General features: G+C 43.2%; 1 protein-coding gene across 1 annotated transcript; it reads right to left on the minus strand.

Annotated features, from left to right (window-relative positions):
• Positions 1-11,127: 11,127 nt before the first annotated feature.
• LOC138794194 (uroplakin-3b-like) lies at positions 11,128-18,478 on the minus strand. The gene is made up of 6 exons (XM_069972971.1): positions 18,226-18,478; positions 15,937-16,071; positions 15,645-15,843; positions 14,246-14,325; positions 12,828-12,957; positions 11,128-11,260 (listed from the first exon to the last, which is right to left on the minus strand). The coding sequence occupies exons 1-6, from the start codon at positions 18,476-18,478 to the stop codon at positions 11,128-11,130; spliced, it is 930 nt and encodes a 309-aa protein (XP_069829072.1).
• Between the last annotated feature and the right edge of the window lie 299 nt (positions 18,479-18,777).

Raw genomic sequence — 18,777 nt, forward strand, 5'->3', positions numbered from 1 at the left:
TCTAAGTGAGTAGCATTGGGACACATTTAGACTTGAACCTGTTAGTTTGTTAATATACCCATAAAGCTGAGATCCTTCTGCTGTTACACTGGGTATTACAAAAGTAATAAAATAATAAAATTTAAAAATAATATTTAAAAAAGTATAGTTTAATAAGATTGGCATTAAATTCGAATCGTGTACACTGGCACACTAGTACAACAGGTGAAAAAAGGGCCAATATTGACTATTACAGCAGGTTGACTTTGCAGAAAAGTAGTTTTGCATCATAGATACACATCCATATTCGTGCCACAGGTTTTTATTGGTTTTGATGAAGAATTTTCCAGAACAAGGTTTAATAATAGAAGCAATACCTATTATTAAAAAGCAAATTACACAGTAGTCGCTGCCATACAATTAGTTAATGTCATAAAAGTATTTGTAATGGTACGAGCTATGGAATGTGCTCCAGCAAGACTCAGAAATGGAGATTTTCAGGCGTTCCTCACATACATCTTTTAAGCATCATCTTGCAGAAATATGTATGAGGGGTAACATTTGCCCCCTTATGCAAAACTCTGTGTTCCCTAATATCTCATTGCTGTACTGCTTGTTATGCAGAACATAGTGCCTGTGGTTAAACCACAAGTAATGCCAAAGGGGCCTGCTATGGATGCATCTAGTACATGGGTCTCCAAACTCCGGCCCTCCAGCTGTTGCAAAACCCCAATTCCCATCATGCCTGGACATCTAAAGCTTTGGATTGTAGTATGTAGTATTGCCACAGCTTGAGGGTTGCAGTTTGTACTTTGGCCAAAGTACAGCAGTGGTAAATGGATGTGAAAGCCTGATTGGAGCCCTGAAGCAATGCTTCCCCCATTAGTATAGCAGTTTGTCTCCTAAAAACTATAGAAACTTTGAGAGTCATTGCTGGGTCAGTGTGGGTTGTAAGTATGCTACAACTGATTGGGACCAGTAGCTGGTGAGAGAATGGCTGCTTTGAAGCCTGGAGTGGGGACAATCACAAATTGGGCAGACTGATGGGGTAAGATGGTGAGTGTTATGACTGGTGGTACACTCGGTCAAGGAAGGAACGAGAAAGACACAGACAGTGGACCCTACACTTGTCCTCGCCCACTGTCCCTGCCTACTTGCCACAATCAGCCATAGGTGGCTGCGGACAACTGGGCGACCGTCCCTCACTTAGGTACAGTGGCACATGGAACACAGACAAGACAGACATATACAATAACGCAGTCAGAAAGCCGGGTCAAAACCAGAGGACAGCGAGGTACAAAATCTGAGGCAAATGGATAATCAGGTCACATAGTAGCAAGTCAGAGCAGGCGTATAACTAAGATTGTCAAGGTCAAAGCAGAGGGGTCAGGTAAACCAAAGGTACAAACAGGAAAACACAGGAGCTGGGCTAGCAAGGAGGGATCCAGACAAAATATCCATCAAGGGGTTAACAAACTGGAGATGTTATATTGGAGACCAGGAGTCTAGTTTAGAATGTTCCCTGCTCTCCAAACCACTGACATCTGATAACCATATGTGATCCCTGTAACCTGCCAGTCACAGGGATCACTGATGCAAAACAAGGTTAACCATGAAGTGACTGGAGGGAAGTTTCCAGGGAAGGGATAGGGTGTGGTAAGGAAACAGAAAGTGTAGGACAGTGTACACACCAATGCGGCGGCGTCTATGCAGCAACAAGTGCAAGACAGGTACAAGCATGGCAGTGAGTTTGTAATTGGAGAACAGTTCAAGACAAAGTAAAAAAATACAATTGTATCTGCTCTTACATTGTACATGGTTGCAAATTAAAGTATACCTGTCATTGGGCATCTTAATCTAATCGGTGTGCAGTTGCTTCTACCACTGGAAGGTCGAGAAACTATGGGTTTGGCCACATTGGGTAAATTTTCTTGTACTCTATTGATTCAGAATAGGGTTTACGTACAGAATTTACTTGGCATGGTCATATCCATAGTTACCCGATCATCCTTTACCTTAAATTAGCGCAGTTCAGTTAAAGAAACAGTACCCCTTTCCGACAAGGACTTATGCTGAAACTGCATTAGCTACTTTTATTAGCTGTATTCTTTTCTGCACTGTACTGTACTTGGGTACTGTATGACATCCATGCTGCACATTAGCAACCTTGGGTTGTTGGGCATCCATGAAAGGTATTGACTTAGTGGCCACAAAGTTGGCAACTGTTTTAGTCCTGCAATTGGCATATAGCCGAGACAGACTAATGGTCCTTTTACACGGGACGATTGATCGTTAGTTTTTGCACAATAACGGTCAAATTCGAACGATAATCGTACGTGTAAACGCAGCGAACGCTCAAACGACGAGCAAAAAATCATTCATTTTGATCTTCCAACATGTTCTCAAATCATCGTTGATCGTTCGCAAAAATGTGCAGATCGTTCCGTGTAAACATTCTTTCAGCGATTTCACCTGTGTGTGAGATAGGCTTAAACGGTCGCAAAACGATCGCATAGCGAATTTTTCATACGATGTATCGTTCCGTCTAAACGCTGATCGTTATAAAAAAAAACAATTATCGCACCGTGTAAAAGTACCATAAGGGCCCTATTTCACCGGACGATTATCGTTTGCATAATCGTTAACGATTAACGATCTCAAACGACCACTATTGCGAAAGACCTGAAAACGTTCACTCATTTCCATGGAACGATAATCGTTACTTATGATCGTAATTGCGATCGTTTTTTCTTTGCTATTTATTCGCTATTGCGTTCGTATCTATTGCAAATGACCGAATGATGTCTTATTCAATGCGAACGATTTGCGAACGAGCAACGATAAAAATAGGTCCAGGTCTTATAAAGCGATCAACGATTTCTCGTTCAGTCGTTAATCGTTAACTGCATTTCAACCGAACGATTATCGTTTAGATTCAAATGATTTAACGATAATCTGAACGATAAGCGTCCGGTGGAATAGGGCCCTATGGCAGGGGGTCGTCTGCTGTACACTCCCAGCCCCACAGTAGGTTGGGTGAGAATTCAGAGTCAGTTTGGTATAATCCGACTTTTGGCACATTCTGCGGTCCCTGGCCTTGATTTAGGGACTGCGTAGCGTTTTTTGTGCCACTTTTAAGAATAAAAACAAGAGACTTAATGTAGAATGTAAATGGGTATTCCTATAATATTCTATATGGGATATCATAGAAAATGTCTGAATGGGTAAGTTGCACCCTTGGGACCCTCACCAATCAAGAGAACCTATGTACGCTTTTTCCTGGAGCAGTCTAGTCCTCATTTTAGTGCCTTTAGGAAGCAGTAATGGAGTATTTTTATTTTATTTTGCTGTGATGGTATTACTATGTGCACGGTAGCATTTTATGTATGTTATTGTGCTATGAAGAACACTAGAGAGCTTTAGGACAAGAAACATGGTAGGAGGACATATGTTTATGTTCCCACCTTGTCAGCAGTAAATACAGGGAGGGGATGCTTACATGGGGGTGGGGGCTAGCTACCAGGGAGGATTACCTACAGGGGGATGCTTAAGATGGGAGATACTATTTACTGGGGGGGCTAACGACCAGGGAGATTACCCACATAAGGATGCTCACACGGGGATATTATCTACTGAAGGGAGGGCTCGCTACCAGGAGATACATGTTAAGGTGTAAACTGAGCCCATTATCCTAAACCTTACATTATTGATAAATACTAATCTTCCTAATGACTGATTTTTGCACATAGGCATTGGTGGCCTTATTAACCCCTTAGGGACCAAGCCTATTTGGACCTTTTTCAAAATCTGTAGAAATATGTAGAAGACGGCACTTCCGTGGCGGTGGTGCGCGAGGTGAGAAAAATGTTCAGATATTAGGAAGAGCCCGGCACTCACCAAGTAAATTATGCTTCTTTATTGTAGTGTAGCAAACATATGGTACCATATGTTTGCTACACTACAATAAAGAAGCATAATTTACTTGGTGAGTGCCGGGCTCTTCCTAATATCTAAACCTTTTTCAAAATCTGACCTGTCTCACTTATATGCGCTTATAGCTCAGTGATGCTTTAACATATGCTAGCGATTCTGAGACAGTTTTTTCGTAACATATGGTACTTTATGTTAGTGGCAAAATTTGTTCACTGTCTTGTGTGTTTTTTGTGAAAAACATTAAAATATCATGAAAAATGTGCACTTTACGAACTCTGAAATTCTTTGCTTCTAAAAAAAGAAATTCACATGACAAAAATTAGTAAGTCACATTATCAATATGTCCTCTTTATTCTGATTTAATTTCGTAAACATATTTCACTTTTTTAGGGTGTTACATGGCTTAGAAATGTATCAGCAAATTATGAAATTTTCATAAAATTTCCAAAACTGATTTTTTTTTAGGGACAAGTTATTTTTTTAAGTTGTATTTAGGAGGCGTGTATACTGGAAACCCCCATAAGTGACCCCATTTTGGAAACTAGACACCTTAAAGAATTAATGTAGGGGTATAATGAGCATTTTAACCCTACAGGGGCTGGAGGAAAGTATTCACAATTAGGCCAGAAAAAAATGGAAAATATAAATTTTCCAATAATATATTTGTTAAGATTAAAGTATCTCATTTTCATAAGCAACATGAGAGAAAATGCACCCTAAATTTTGTAACGCAGGTTCTCCTGAGTACAAAGGTACCCCATATGTGGGCATAAACCACTGTATGGGCACACAGTGGGGCTCAGAAGGAATGGAGCGCCAATTAGCATTTCCAGTTCAGATTTTGCTGAAGAAGTTTCTGAGCGCCAGGTGCGTTTGCAGTGCCCCTGTAGTGTCAGCAGAATAACCCCCCCCAAAAGCCACCCAATTTAGGAAAGTACACCCCTCAAAGAATTCATCTTGGGGTGTGGTGACCATTTTGACCCCACAGGTATTGGAGGAAAGTATTCAAAAGAAGACAGTAAAAATGATAAAAATAGAATTTTTCAAATAATATGTTTGTTTAGTTTGAAATTTCTCAATTTAACGAAAAACAGGGGAGAAAAAGCACCACAATATATGTAACACAGGTTTTCCTGAGTAGAACGGTACCCCATACGTGGGCATAAACCACTGTATGGGCACACAGCGGGGCTCAGAAGGAAGGGAGCGCCAATTAGGATTTTCAGTGCATGATTTTTCTGAAGAAGTTTCTGAGCGCCAGGTGCGTTTGCAGCGCCCCTGTAGTGTCAGCAGAATAGAATCCCCCCAAAAGTCACCCCCATTTTGGAAAGTTTGGCAATATGTGGTTCTGGGGTGGTAATGGAAATCTCGGGGTGTTTACTGGCTATCTGAGGTTGCGACAGGCAATCTGGTGTGGTTATGGGCAATCTGGGGTGGTTATGAGCAGTCTGTGCCAATCTGGGTTGGTTACGGGCAATCTAGGGTGGTTACGGGCAATCTGGAGGTGTTTACTGACTATATGGGGTGGTTACGGGCAATCTGGGGGTGTTAACTGGCTATCTGGGGGTGTTAACTGGCTATCTGGGGTGGTGACGGGCAATCTGGTGGTGTTCACTGGCTATCTGGGGTGGTTATGGGCAATCTGGCGGGGTTCACTGGCTATCTGGGGTGGCGACAGCAATCTGGGGTGGTGACGGGCAATCTGGGGAGGCGACGGGCAATCTAGGGTGGCGAGGGGCAATCTGGGGTGGCGACGGGCAATCTGGGGTGGCGACGGACAATCTGGGGAGGTTGCGAGCAATCTGGGGTGATGACAGGCAATTTGGGGTAGCTACGGGAAGTCTGTGGCAATCTGTGGTGGTTACGGGCAATCTGTGGTGGTTACGGGCTGTCTGGGATGGTTACGGGCTGTCTGGGATGGTTACGGCTGTCTGGGATGTTACGGGCAATCTGGGGGGATTATGGGCAATCTGGGTGGTTACAGGTAATCTGGGGTGGTTACGGGTAATCTGGGGTGGTGATGGGCAATCTGGGGTGGTGATGGGCAATCTGAGGTGGTTACAGGTAATCTGGGGTGGTTACAGGTAATCCGGGGCACTTGACTTTGGTGACAGGGGTAAAAAAGTGCCGGCACCATTTGAAACAAGTGATCAGCGGTATATAGTATATACTATATATACATATATATATATATATATATATATATATATATATATATGATCGCTTGTACTGGGACCACTCCGGATGGTCCCCGATCATTGCCCCATGCTCTCCGACACCTCTTGTGGTGGAGAGAATGGGGCTTTGGTCATTTTTAGGAATCCATCACTGTGAACAGAGTCTGTTCACAGTGATGGCGGCGGCCATCTTGGATCAGATGGCCGCTCAGGGAGGGGAGGGTCAGTGACCAGGTCACTAGGTGTTCTGGGGACAGGGGGGGGACATGTTTTCATCTCCTCTCATTGTGGATTCACGGTGAGAAGAGATGGAAGCGTGCGGCTGCGCTAGCAATGCCCGTTACCGGTGGCCGCCGGTGAGGGGACTGGCGGTCTGGCGATCGCCGGTGGGGGAAAGGCCGGGACTGAGCCCATCCTCTGCCCCAACCCCTCAGCGACCTCCGATAGCTGAGAGGAGGGGGCTGCGGGCCTTACCAGCGCTGCTGCACTATTCTGCACCATCGCCATAAAGAGCTGATGGCATCAGAATAGAGCCCATTAGTGACCACCGTAAAAATCCGTATCGGCGGTCACTAATAACAATAATAATACATGTATTCTCTGGGTCACTACGGTTACGGCGATACCACATTTGTGTAGGTTTTTTTTAAACTATTACCACTTTCGCGCAATAGAAACTATCTTCTTAGCAAAAACTCACAAAAACTGTCGCCGCATTGCAAGATCCATAGCGTTTTTATCTTTTGCACGACAGAGCTGGTTTGGGGCTTATTTTTTGCGGGAAAATCTGTAGTTTCTATTGATACCAAGTTTTATATGTATATGACTTTTTGATCTCTTTTATAACATATTTTCTAAAGTTTTTTTTAGTTTTTACAGCGTGTGTCATGCGGTATAACTATTGATATAGTTTTATAGATTGGGTCGTTAAGGATGTAACGATACCAAATATGTATAGGATTTGTGTTTTTCTGATCACTTTTATGTCACGTTTTATTGGGTATAGGGAATGTAATGCATTTTTATTATTGGGGGGGGGCTGTGTTGTGTTTGGTGCACATTTTTTTTACTTTTACACTAGTGTACATTACTGTACACTAGTGTAAAATACTTAGATCACTGATACAATACACTGCAGTACCTAATGTACTGCAATGTATTGTATCATGCATCATGCTGACCCCTGTCAGCATGAGGCATCTCCATGGTGACCCCGGGGGCCTTCATTAGGACCCCGGGATCACCATGGAGACATAGGGACACCGGACGGCGCCGCGGGACATCGCGATCACGTAAGTGACCCACGGCGCCGTCCGGGACCCACCGGGACCCGTTAGATGATGCTGTCATGGTTTGACAGCGGCATTTAACGGGTCAAACTGCCCGCAGCTGAGAATCCTCCGCTCCGGGCAGTTTCGGGGGGGGGGGGGGGGGGTCAGCTGTCACACTGACTGCTGATCCCCCGCACTGCTGTCGCCACCGGGCGGCAATTCATTCCGATCCGTACACCGTTAAAAGGCGAACGCATCGGAATAAAGACCATTTGTGGCCGCCGTGAAAAGTCAGCACGGCGGTCACTAAGGGGTTAAAGGGGTTGTCCAGTGAAAATCTTTTTCTTTCAAATAACTAGTGTCAGAAAGTTATAAAGATTTGTAATTTACTTCTATTAAAAAATTTTCCCATACTTATCAGCTGCTGTATGTCATGCAGGAAATGTTGTTTTATTTCCAGTCTGACACCGTGCTCTCTGCTGCCATCTCTGGCCGAGACAGGAACTGTCCAGAGCAGGAGAGGTTTTCTATAGGGATTCATAGAAAACCGAGACAGAGTTCCTGTCTCGGACAGAGATGTCAGCAGAGAGCACTGTGTCAGACTGAATATAAAACATTTCCTGCAGGACATATAGCAGCTAATAAGTATGGGAAGACTTGGATTTTTTAATAGAAGTAAATTACAAATCTATATAACCTTCTGATATCAGTTGATATGAAAGAAAAATATTTTTGCTGGATAACCCCTTTAAAAGCATTCCATTATTTCCTCTACAGCCTTATGTGATAAATAAGGAGTTACCATACATGTGAATGCAGAGCATTCTACACCAGTGAACCTCATTTAATAATTATACAGTCACCAGGAACACAATAGCAATTACTATTGTTAATGCTATTTTGATAATGACATCAATAAATTTATTATTGTACTTTATAAGGCTAAATGATGACTAATAATTTATTCAGCATTTTACACAATATTATCCACTGGTGACTGTGACTATTAAATGCGATAGGTGTGACAGTGTCCCCTGTAGACTAAGGCTGTAGCAAACACAACACAAGAATAATATGCATCATGTCATAGAACACACAGATGGAGACTGACAATTTTTGAGTCGGGCTGTCTCTTATGGAATTTATGACTCTAGTGGCTCATTTTTACCTGGAGTTTTAGCTTGTTTGCCTGAATGCCTTATTTAAATAATGCCCAGTCAAAAATCTGACAGGCGGCAGGGAAGAAAATAACAAGCAACCTTTGTTAACCTCTCCCCATGCCTGCGATGAGCAGCAAGACTGGTCCTGGGACCCCCGCCGAAAGCATCATCCTTGATGTCATGACTCGAGAGAGAATGCCTGGCCCGCTCAGCCAATCAGTGACTGCAGTGGCGTCTTTCCACAGTCACTGACTGACTGGGGCGCCGACGGCGTCCTTAGCTACCGGCTGGGTTGCTAGGAGTGCTTCGACATCCTTTGATCTTGCTAGGGCTCCGCAGCCCCCGGCTGATCGGTACAGCTGACCATAGATATGAATTGCTGAATGGCAGCCAGCACCGCCAGTCAGCCTGCAGTGTTGGTTCTGGGGCTGGAGTCTCAGCCCCAATCACGCTCTGGGGCTGGGACTCCAGGCACCATAAATATCCTCCCCGGTTGTAATGCCCTGTCTGTGATAGGGCCTCATACCCTGACTTTCTTCTTGACCTAGCACTCATTCTCTGATTGTTATACTGGTTTCTTTGACTTTCTTGCTTTTACTTTGGACGGATTATAATGTGGCTAGTTTGGACGGCCACCCGAGGCTCCTGGTGGGTTCATGGCTCATTGCACACCGCTGACAGTCTGCCGGACTTCCGGCACAGGCAGCGTCAATAACACATGCTGCCTGTGCCAGAAGACAACAGCACAGCACAAGAAGACAGTTTTTGTTATGTCCGCCCCCCTCATTCATTGGCATAATGCTAGGATGTACAAGGGGCCATCTATTTAAGGGGGACCTACACAGGGGCCATCTACTAGAGGGGACTACACAGGAGACCATCTACTATAGGGGGACTATACAGGAGGCCATCTAGTATAGAGGGACCATCCAGGGGGCTTACTATGGGGACTACACAGGGGGCCATCTACCACAGGGGAACTACACAGGGGGCCATCTACTATAGGGGTACTACAAAGGGGGCCATCTACCATAGGGGGACTACCCAGAGGGCTGTTGCATTAAATACACTAAACTTTTTCAAGTGGCTTTGCGAGCTGAAATGTAGCTGTCACTTTAGGATGGAATAAATTTACCCATTTGTTGCAATTCTATGGCATGCTGCTATTTTTTTCAGTTACCGTATATGGATTTAGGGACCTCTATTCAAGGTTGACACTGCCGACACCCACTTTACAAATCTGAACTGAGTGCTGCTCTTCTTTTGTATATACATATATGTCCATGCACTTCCCTATCCCGCTTCTCATGCTGCTTCTCTTCAGCCTCTGTGTCCTCCTCCACCTATGCCTCTCTGACCTCATTCTTAGCCTCTGTGTCCTCCTCTATCCTTTTCCTTGACATCTGTGCTCTTCCCCCTCATCATCTTCCTTACCCAGAGTACCATCCTCCTCCTCCTCCTCTTTCATTCACCTTTTCAGCATCCATGTTCTTCTCACTTATCATCCTACTCAGATATTATGCCCTTCTTCTCCTCAGCCTCTATGCCTTCCTCCATTCTCTTCCTCAGCCTGAATCCTCCTCAGGACCTGCTGTTTCTTTTTATTTGCTAGTCAATCCTCCTCCTCAGCTTCTGAGTATTCCTCTATTCTCCTTCTCAGCCTCCATGACCTGCTGTTATGTTTCTATAGGACAGATGAGACTGATGAAGAAGGCATCTTTATTTCATGGGTGTTTGGTGTCTGGAGATGGAACTCCCCCCCCCCTCCGCCCACCTGCCTGTTCCCTTAGGAATTTTCATGGGGGGGCTCTGCAATGATAAGCTGCCGGAGTAACGTTGAGGCAGAGCACTACATAAGTATTTTTGTATACCAGGGGACCACGACAGCCGGGTCTTATATAGCCCATGTTGGTTTAGCGCAGAAATTAAAGCTGTGCCAGCAATGTAATATTTACATTTTCACATCATTTTATTTGCACATCAAACTTATATGTTACATTGCATTAAACATCATACAGTCTCTGGGACTCTGGACCCCCCTCCCACCTCCAAGTAACTTTTTTGGGTGCACCCCTTGAGGGGAGGAGTACAGTGGTGAGTACATCCTGCTCCTTGTTATGCTGTATGAATGTCGGGTAACATCAATAAGTCCCTTCTCCTGCATATGACATGATGTAGAGACATGGTGACTATGTAAATAAATTAAAGTGACAAGCCAGTTGGTGTATTCATATCAGTTTCATATAGATAACATTCAACTAAACAATTTCTGCATATTACACGATAGGAGGAGACAAGGTTTGTCATGGGTTTATCTTCCAAAAGTGACAAGAATAGGACATCATATTTATAGTTTACACAATGTGAAAACACACTTAGTCACACAATATAATCTAAGGTAAAATAAGTCATAAAAAAAATACTTCTAGGTTACAGATCAAATTCATAACATATATGCAGAATCATAAGCATAGCCAATGAGGAATGACATTAAACAATGGGAGCAGCAGACAGGGTTATTTCCTGACTTATTGCCATGAAATTTTCTCTATAATATTACTACAAGAAAACAAAAACAGGTAGAAGAATCATCGGTATATCTGGCAGTTAGGCCTTTGGGTTAGAGTATAGGTCAAAATCTGGATTTTCAGGTGCAATGTGTGTTTTATAATCCTTTATATTTACGGGTGGAGGAACAGTAAGTTCCTTTTTTTCAGTCTTGCAACAAATCACGTTTTCCCTATTAAAATTTTTTTTAAAAAGCAACAAATTAATATATTATACAATAGAATAATAAAATGTCGACACTTTTACATCCTTTTACTCATGCATGTGTTATAAAAGTTTGTGAAATAAAACTTTATAAGTTAATTAATTGAATCATTGTACAATATTTCCCTAACTTCTCAAAAGTCTACTCTACTCTGCTGAAAAAAACTCAACAATCTTAAGGCCCTATGACACCAAGCCATTATCAGCCATACTTTAGCGATTATCGGCCGTTACGGCTAATAAGTGCGTGGTGTATTATCTCCTTTTAAAAGGCCGTTGCCGCTGGCTGCCGCTGCCTTAAAGGAGTACTCTGGTGGGGGCTTTTTTCCGATGTGGCCGGGGAGGAGGTGGCTGAGGGCAACGATGTTCACTCACCTCCCCGGTTCCAGCGGCGGGTTCCATCACTGACTGGCTGAGCGGAATTGAAACGTCACGTCTTGAGCCTACGTCAGAGACCAGGAAGCAGCCGGGCAGCGGGGACTGGAACGCCGCGATACGTGACCCGCCACTGGAACCAGGGAGGTGAGTGGACATCGTTGCCCTCAGCCACCTCCTCCCCGGCCAGATCAGAAAAGAAGCCCCCCCGCCGGAGTACCCCTTTAAGTGGAACGGTGGCAGCAGATTACAGATATCTCCTATGTAAAGATCATCCGGGCAGCTCCCCGTATCCTCCCACCCACTTACCTGCTCGCTTTTGGTGCTCGCTTGCTCCTCCAGATCGTACCGTGTAATACGGCCTTTAGGCTACAGCTACAATGACTTAGGCTATGGCTACTAAAGTGCCTTTGGGCATTTCACGTCATTGTACTGCATCACAGCTCCTGAAACTTGAATGTGGTCCAGTTGCAGTGAACAATTCCCCATGACTTGACAGTGACCGGAAACTTAGGAATTCAGGTAACCTTCAGGTTGTGGTAATAGCAATGTGCATGTTGCAGCAGGACCACATTCAATTTTAACCCCTTTAATTTTCCACAGACAGAGCTGTACAATTCTACTAGCTGTATTAAAGGAGAAGTCTGGGCAAAACAAAAAATCAGTGCAGGCAGGGAGTGTGAGACCATAATAAAGAATTTATACTTACCCATCCCTGTGCCCTGCAGCACCACAGACCTCCTCTAACTCCTGCTCCTAAATCATCACAACCCGGCTCAGTAATGCCAGCTCAGCCAGTGAGGCAGGACACCGCTGCAGTCAGCAGGTAATTTCCCCTGGGTTGTTGTGTACCAGGAAGCCTTGAGTAAATAATATCTGGTAGCTGACAAGGAGAGGTGAGAATGGTGCTGTGGGGCACAGGGATCGGTAAGTATGCACTCTTTATTATGTTCCCCCTACCTGCACCAGATTTTTGGTTTTGCCCAGACTTCTCCTTTAAACCTGCAACCAGCCAAGTACCAAGGTTACTTTGTCAAATATTATTGCTTGGCTGTTCAAATACATTTAATGGCTTTATATACATTTTAATTGATATCTATACTATTATAACAGCTTAGACAGGTATGATATAACAATATATATATTGTGGCTTTATTTACCTTCCCACGATGAATGTCCCAATGAGACAAAGCAGAAAGGAAGCCAGTAGGATTGAAAGGATGGTGGTAATGACGATCATTCCCCCGCTGCGCCTTCCAGGCCAAGTATCAATTATTGCTGATGTCTTTCCTGTTCAGTGGTAAAAAAAGAAAAGAAAAATTAAATGTATAATAAAATATTTTCATTATATCGTGTCTGAATTTACTTTCCCTTTTTTACCCCCTAACCTTCTAAAAGCAATAACTCTTTTATTTTTCTATATACAGAACACATTACACTCTTCCTTTTCAACTTTTACCTGAACTTTGGCACATTTTGAAATCCCTACTTTTGGACACTAAGAAAGCTTTTATTCACCCCCTTGACCACACGTTGTACTATACTTTATGAGCACTATTGATACCAATTAATTGTAAGTATGAGACTTTTATAAAAAGGCGTAAATACACATTGATCATATGCTCATATAAAGAGTTCAGGAAGTATTCTAAGTCTGCAAGAAGTAATGAAAATAAAATTTTTGTTCATTTTTATGGGGGTTGCCATCTTGCCTGAGCTGGTTTTAACTGCATTTAATGTTATGCATTATCGCAAGCCCCATGGACATGGAGGACAATAGACAGAACCTGTTCTATTGAGATGAATGTGAAACCTTACTGAGCCTACTCTGTGACCTTTGAAGAGGTCATTCCACAGGAAGCTGCTATTGTCTTATGCTGGTGCTAACTATGCACTGGTGTCATCTTTCACTGTAATGTTGTACAGGTCACTTAACAGCTGCTTCCTGCTTATCACTACTGACAGAATAGCAATTCACTGCTTAGTTTTAAAGTGTACCTGCCGTTACAACTTTCAAAATCTAAATCAACAGTAGATGTGATATAAAGCAAGTTTGCAATTTACATTTATTATTTTCTTTTAGTTATCATGAAAAACACTGCATTTCCTGTTTTCTGACTCTTTCTTCTCTTAAAGAGTCAGAAAACAGGAAGTCCTGTGTTCCCCAGGCCATCTGAGCACTGTGATTGATGGACACATTGAGCCATGACGCACTATACTGGCCAGAATTCCTGTGTTTAGTCTGTTTTTTTTTCAATGAGTCTAAAAATCTGCCTTTAGGAGACTGGACCTGGATTTCTGGTAAGTTCAGCTTTGTTTTATAGCATGATAACAAAAAAAAATAAATGAATGCATATGGCAAACTTGCTTGTGTGAACGTGCAGGGTTTTCTGACATGGCAGTTTCTCGCGGCACTGCTAGGGTTCCTGGCCAGAGTGTATACTGCAGCACTACGTAAGTTCCGTACTAATCACGGCCATTGCAACAACGGTCGTGATTACCGCAGGACTTATGTTGTGTGTACATGGCCTTACATTGATTATAAAATACACTTTGCTAATAGTTATGAATATCTTACCTTGGCGGAGTGTGATTGGGGCTGACCAGCTTGTTTGATCCACTAGAGTATTAGCAGCATTTAGAACAACAAATTTAACTCTGGAAAGAAATAATAAAACACAACAACCCATTGTTATTTTCATCTGACACCACAGAATCCATTATAAAACCCCTGGCATGCAGATTTGGGAATATGCACAGTGGGGAAAGAAGTATTTTATACAGTGATGATATTGCAAGTTTTCCCACATAAAGGTGTGTTATTTTTATACTCTCCCGCCCGGGCAATCAGTGGCTGCGGCAGGGCAACACACTGATTGGCCGGGCGCGAGAGCAGGACGCCGGGACCCCGTGGAGCGAGGAGGTATGTACACAGAGCGGAGCAGGAGGCGGCCGGCATCAGAAGGGGTTAAGCGGCCGGCAGATTTACATACACGCAGCGGTCGTTCAGACCGCTGCGTGTATGTACTGACAGTGATCTGCCAGGACCTAGCCGTCTCGCAGCGTTATTAACGTTGCGAGTCGGTAGGTGTGAAGGCACCCTAAAAGGTGATTTCAACTTTAATTGGTGGAAGGGCTGTATCCTATCTTTTTTTTTTTTTTTAACTTTAACTTAACTTTTTCCTTTTTACACTTTTTAAAACCCTTGTAGGGGACTATTACATGCAATCATTAGATTGCAAATACTGATCAATGCTATGCTATTGCATAGCATTTAACATTATTATGTTATGGGATCATTATGATTCCATAAGCTGAAGTCAAAAAACGACCTTGGCATTGATGAATGAATGACCCCATGGTCATGAAAGGGTTAACATAATGCATCAGTATAGACCTAGTTTTCTTAATGACACAACTCCTTTAAAGGGAACCTGTCACCCCCCGTGCCGGGGTGACAGGCTCCCGACCCCCGTTAGAGCCCCCTATACTTACCTAATCCCGCCGGGTCCCGCTTCTGGAGGTGGTCGGGTGATGAAGATTTCAGCCGCGGGGGGTGACAGGTTCCCTTTAAGGCCATGTTCACATGGCGTATAACACCAGCTTGTCACAGAGCAGTACCGGCTTGATGATCTTCCTTTCTGGTGAGTTCGGATGCAGGTGCACCCGAATGAATAGTGGCCGCACAAAACTGATGTGTCAGTTTTTCCATCGGCTGGATGGAATCCTGGCCGGAGCGTGTACTATGGGTATATGATCCGTCCGGGATTCCATTCATTGCAATACAACGTATGTTTATCATGAATCACCGCCGTTGTTGCAAACAGTGATCTGCCAGGACCTAGCCGACTTGCAGCGTTATTAACGCTGCGAGTCGGTAGGTGTGAAGTCACCCTTAAGGCCAGAATAGGAGGCAGAAGCAACGGGTTAAGTACTGTATTTAGGTCAAACAACCCAAAGATACGTTCTGTACTTACCGGTATGGGCCAGGAGAGGTTAAAGGTCCATTGCAGTTGTCATTGTCAAAGCATGACAGATCGCTGCCAACTCGAAGGTAGTCAGCTACACTATTACAGGGGTAACTGTCTGCAGTCATGCGAAGGGTGCGATAGTATCCCGAAGAGGAAAATGAACTATAAGGAGCACTTTTTGACAATGCAGCGTTATCCAGTTGTGCTATAAGGAAGAGAAGATAACAGTAACAAAATATTGAAAATAATGGGTGAGAAAAACAACATTTGATTATTGAGTATTGTAGGAATTTGTTACCTGTACTGTTAGCTACGATTACCCACACATTAAACGCTGAGCCCTGGTTGAAGTAGCACTGTGGTTTGACCAGAATAAATGTTGTAGCTGTCACTCTTCCTTGTACAGAGTTATCAGCCAGTTGCGGAATATAATCTGAAAAAGAACAAAAAACATATATATGCATCGCTCTTAGGCTCACACCCTGCTTGTGGTATCAATATGCCGTATGTATGTCACAGGATAGATATGGTTAATATATCCATAGACCCCAATAACCTATTTGGGTGGTTTAACTTCTGCATAATTCCATAGAGCATATGCCACACAGTATACATTTTTTTCCATGGGAGTCTATGTATGATGGATTTACTGGACTGAAAAAATACAGCGTGATTCAGCGTGATTGCACAGACACACTATTATAGAGTGCGGGGTACTTATTGGCCGACCAGGCCAACATTGTGTAATAGCACCAAAGATCAGCTGACGAATGAGCAAACATTGGTTTATTAACTGATTTAGTAATTTTTTGACCTGCTGAAGAATCCAATGATCTTAAAAAGGTATTCCAGTATAAAAAATACAGGATATCCACTATCCCCTATCTACAGGATAGGGGAAAAGTGGACCGACCTCTGTGCCCCCCGCCAACTCCTTATCGGGCCCCGCCGGCTTTGTTATGAATAGAGCTGTGGGTACAGCAAGCGACCTGTGGCTCTATTCATTCCTATAGAGCCAACGAAAAGAGTCGAGTAGAACGCTATTCTGGCGTACTTGGCTCTTTCCCTCGCTCCATAGGAATAAATAGAGCCATGGGTTGCTTGCCATAACTGCGGCTCTATTCATAACAGAGCAGGTGGGATCCGATACGGAGATCAGTGGGGGGTACAGAGGTCGGACCCCCAGCGACCTCCTACTTTTCCCCTATCCTGTGGATAGGGGAAAAGTGATTTTTTTTCCTGGACAACCTCTTTATGCTTTGTAAAGACTTTGTAAAAAGTTTCAACCAGTAAGATTGACCAATATACAATAATAATAATATTAATTCCTCATCCACATACTTTTTACAATATAGGTTACATAGTATAACTTAATGTTGTTATCTTAGCATTAGAAAAACATGGCCACTTTCTCTCAGAAACAACGTCACTCTTGTCTCCAGTTTGGGTGCAGGCTTTGCAACTCGGTTCCATTGAAGTAAATGGAGCTTAGTTGAGACTTGAGACAAGAGCGGTGCTGTCTCTGGAAGAAAGTAACCATGTTTTTCTAACACTGGATAACCCCTTTAAGGTTCATGCCCAAATCTGAACCTGCACAGGGACCGCATAGCCTCTTATTATAAAGTCACTTAGCCTCCATATACTGCTATACTGTATCAGTGGAGCATTATGTGATTATTTTTCATGTGGTCCCTACGAAACTGAAAGTATACACAAGAATGGTCACAGCTCAATACACATCAACTGGAGCCCCATTATATCGGTGTGTGATCATGAGAAATGAGTGAATCTATAGTAGGAACAAAGCAAAGTGCTCCTCCCCGGGTGCTGGAAAAAGCTGGATCCAGTCCTGGGAAATTGGGAGAAGTTTCCTAGGACTGGATCTATCTTTTCCCTGCACCCAGGAGGAGCGGCATGGAGCGGCATCTACATTCCTACTGTAGATTCGCTAGTGGCCATCATCTTTACGAAAGCCATAACCAGTTTCAGAGGTGCAATTGTAATTTTCCATCTATTTAGATAAATGGAATGATTATGAAAACCATCCTCCCCAATATCCCTTTTAATAATACCAGTGTTGTGAGCTGCTGCCTCATTGTCATTATTTCCCATCAACGTTAACCAGGTAAGTGGTGTGAACCTAGCCATACAGACAGGGATCTGCTCAAACTGATCTGCTGTAGTGTCCCGTTTAGCTGAATAGTACGGAAAACATACCAACTCTAGGAGTTCTATGAGATGTATAATGTTCCCTACTATTGGTACCTAAAGTTACCTAAATTCCATCTATAGTTTCTCCTGTACCACACACATTGCACTCTATAACTGTTACCCATAGTGCCCTTGTAAAGATTATTATGATCACATGATCTATGAATGTCCATCTATTCCCGAAACTTATAATCATTGTCAGTCCAAGTTATCTATGCGTTATATGACTCCATTATTGGGATGGGGGCGTTCACCAAATTTATCAAACTTGCAGACTATGTTGCAAGTCAAATACATCTGCATTATACTGGAAAAATTTAGATGTCGCAATTCATACATCAAATAGCCAAGTAAGAATATGCCATAATACACTTACCTGCAGCAACAGCAGATAATGTAACCAGCAGCCACAACTGAATGTGGAAAGCCATTGTAATGGAGTGTTTTTTCTTCAGAGCCTGATGTTCTCGTGACCAAAACCACCGAGGTAACTGACTAAAGTCAGGACAGCATGCCATCTCTTTAACTTTCAGGAACCCCACATAACTAGTAAGATACCTTAAATTTCTACATTCTTCACATTCATGCTGATAGTAAACACGTTCTCCTTGTTTTTCACTGTAAGCCATTGTATCAGTGTCCTCTTAGCTTTTGAACTTTCGTCAGTTTCTTTTGAAATGTCACCAAACCTGTTCAGTCACCTGAAACATCTCTGTACAAATAGTTAAAACTCTTTTTTTTTTCCCTTCTGGAGCCGGGGTAGAGGAATGATAGGGCTTGTGGTCTGATGGAATCAGGTCGATTTTTTGCATGAATTTATAAATGTATTTATTTATTTTATTTAGTTGCAAATAAGGGCCTGTTCACATTACGGAATTGGCACTGAGATTCAATTCTTTAAATGGACAGGCACGGAGAGCAGAGGTGT

This window comes from Dendropsophus ebraccatus, chromosome 5 (genome assembly GCF_027789765.1).
Source record: "Dendropsophus ebraccatus isolate aDenEbr1 chromosome 5, aDenEbr1.pat, whole genome shotgun sequence".
In the NCBI taxonomy this organism is placed as follows: domain Eukaryota; kingdom Metazoa; phylum Chordata; class Amphibia; order Anura; family Hylidae; genus Dendropsophus; species Dendropsophus ebraccatus.

What these genes read in the sequence shown, in the direction of transcription:
- LOC138794194 (XM_069972971.1), bottom strand. Translation starts at nt 18,478, where the DNA reads ATGGCTTACAGTGAAAAACAAGGAGAACGTGTTTACTATCAGCATGAA. An exon ending in ACCTCTCCTGGCCCATACCG is followed by an intron (nt 14,326 to 15,644) that starts GTAAGTACAGAA and finishes ATTTCTTTCCAG; the next exon opens with AGTTAAATTTGTTGTTCTAA. An exon ending in GGGACATTCATCGTGGGAAG is followed by an intron (nt 11,261 to 12,827) that starts GTAAATAAAGCC and finishes AAATTTTAATAG; the next exon opens with GGAAAACGTGATTTGTTGCA.